The sequence below is a fragment of the Entamoeba dispar genome, genomic scaffold (assembly GCF_000209125.1).
Source record: "Entamoeba dispar SAW760 scf_1105229458285 genomic scaffold, whole genome shotgun sequence".
NCBI classification, from domain to species: domain Eukaryota; phylum Evosea; order Mastigamoebida; family Endamoebidae; genus Entamoeba; species Entamoeba dispar.
Window position 1 is genome coordinate 563 of NW_001853116.1, and position 2,506 is coordinate 3,068.

Here is a 2,506-nt window from a genome sequence, read left to right on the forward strand (position 1 = left end):
GGTAATGAATTATTAAGAATATATTTAAAATATAAATATCAAATACAGAAATATGAGAAATGATAGAAACAGTAAAAGAGAATCCAAATGGAATAATTAAAAGAATGAAGAATGTATTTGGTAAGAAAATTAATTTCAATGAATGAATATAATACAAATAAATGAAATAAAACATGATATAAACAATGTATTTGAATTTGTAACAAATAAATTAAATGAAAGATATTTAAATGAAAGAAAAGAAATGTAGTGAATATATAAGAAATGTAAATTGTATATTTAATAATATGAAATTATCAGTAACCACATGGTGGTCATTAAATATAAAAAGAAATGCATTCCTCCAAGTAATAAAAATGCAAGAAGGAGTAACTATGACTTGAGTATTAAATCTAAAATACTCAATTGTGATGCTTTAATTTATTGTAAACATTGTTATATCACAATTTTATCTATTAGCCACATTTTGTTATGATGTCATGTAATGAAGAAGAATCAAATATCAAAACATGAAATGTATGTAAACAAATATATAAACATATATTAATTACCCATTTTAATGAAATTGATGAAATAGATTTTAATGCACAACATAAATGTATTAATAATAATGAAATGGTTATAAATTACAATAAAGATTTATTAGTTAGTGACCATTCGTTTAATGCTAGAATATCAGATATATATTATCAAATCATCAAAGAAAAAAAATGATATATTAATGATGTTGATATATATTAAGATAGAAATAATGAATTAAATTATATTTACAAAATAAATAAATACAAAGAACTACAAGAGAAGTTAAGACAAAGTAGAGAATTAATTTATGTAGAAATAATACATGTAATATTAACAATAAAATAATAAAGAAACAGTAAGAAGATTAAAAATACTAAAATTACAAATTGACTTCCCCAAAATACTACGAACAATCATTATTAAAAACATGAAATACTTAATATTTTACATATTCAACACTGAAAGTACATTAGATGAGGAACCTTCTAATTCTCATATGTTAGAAATGAATTCTATTGTAGAAATAGACCATATTGAAACACTGAAATAATCACTTCTCAATAATCATAAAATCAAATTGTGGATATATCTATTATTTGATATTTTTTATGTAATGAGATAATTGAAACGAAAACTATCGCTATTCATAATCTAGGTGAAAAGAATCCATATTCTTTTGTATTTAATTATAATATAGTAGCGAAGAAATTCTAAACAAAGAATGGTATTCTGATGTTGTTTTAATTTATATTAAAAAATAATGAAGTTATGTTTTTGTAATGAATATTTAAATCCTGTCATTCAATCAATACTTATTATTTTATTACTTGCTCTGGTTAAATGATTAAGAAGAGGTACAGTATCATCTGGACTAATTCAGTTAGACTATTTTTATATTCAACAAGTGTTCTCATAAAAAAGTGATGTGTTATTTTTTAAAATAGATTATTAAGTCTGACTGTTGTTAGAATCAAAGTTAAAGATATTACACTAAAAATACTTAGGATTTTCTTAAACTTTTGATGCATCTAAATTATTATCAATGATTGCATTATTCTTATTGATAGTTTATTCTATTGGTAAGACCTCTGATAACAGAGATCAATTTTCTACTAACTATCCTTATGGAATGAATAATTATAATACAAATTTTAATTCAGAATTTACAAGTGATGTAAACAGTTATCAAATTCAAAGATTTGCTGAAAATGGTGTTTTCAGTGCAAATCAAGAAAATTATGTTCGTGCTAAGTGTAAAACATGTTGTAGAGTTATTTTTGCTTCTGATTACAATTATAAAACACAAAGGCAATTTACTGATGCAGACGATATAAATGGTGATACCAGATATGTTATGGATATGGAGTTTGATGATAAAAGATCAGTTAGATACCCTAATGGAAATTATGAACAAAACATTCTATTAAGACCATTGAAACAAGGAAATGAACTTCAATTCTTTGAATTTGCACCATATAGAATGTATACATGCTATTCAATGCCAAAAAGAGTACATGATATTAGAGGAGGAGCAAATGAAGGATCAACTCTTATTATTTGGTCCAAAAATCCACCATTATCAGACGCACCAGGTACTCAAAATCAACGTTTTGTTTATGTCCATCCATATCCAAATGAATGGTATGCTGAATATCATTCAACTATTGAATACAATCAGGGTGGAAGATGGGTTAAAAAAACTCTTGAATGGCCTACATATAAAAGACATTTCTATCTTCCTTATCGACTTGATCTTGACCTTTGTTATCAAGCCAAAAAAGCATCTGATGGTAGATCTGTATGGACTGGAAATCAACACCTCAAGACACTTACCAATGGGTACCAAATCACAGCTTCAAGATGTAGTGCAACAGAATCAAGACAGATATTTATTCCAGTTTTTGCCTAACTTTCTGATATTAAGTTATTTTTGTTTTGTTTTAATAATAAGAAGAAAGATTTGTTTCAAATAAATTAATGATAA

General features: G+C 24.8%; 1 protein-coding gene across 1 annotated transcript, besides 2 other annotated features; it reads left to right on the forward strand.

The window, feature by feature from the left end:
• Nucleotides 1-1,129: part of a repeat region that runs on past the window's edge.
• A 131-nt stretch (nt 1,130-1,260) lies between these two features.
• Nucleotides 1,261-1,284: a sequence feature (AT_rich).
• A 280-nt stretch (nt 1,285-1,564) lies between these two features.
• Nucleotides 1,565-2,431, forward strand: EDI_131690 (galactose-inhibitable lectin 35 kDa subunit precursor, putative; the record flags this gene model as incomplete). Its single annotated transcript, XM_001734440.1, has 1 exon — nt 1,565-2,431. The coding sequence occupies one exon, from the start codon at nt 1,565-1,567 to the stop codon at nt 2,429-2,431; it is 867 nt and encodes a 288-aa protein (XP_001734492.1).
• Between the last annotated feature and the right edge of the window lie 75 nt (nt 2,432-2,506).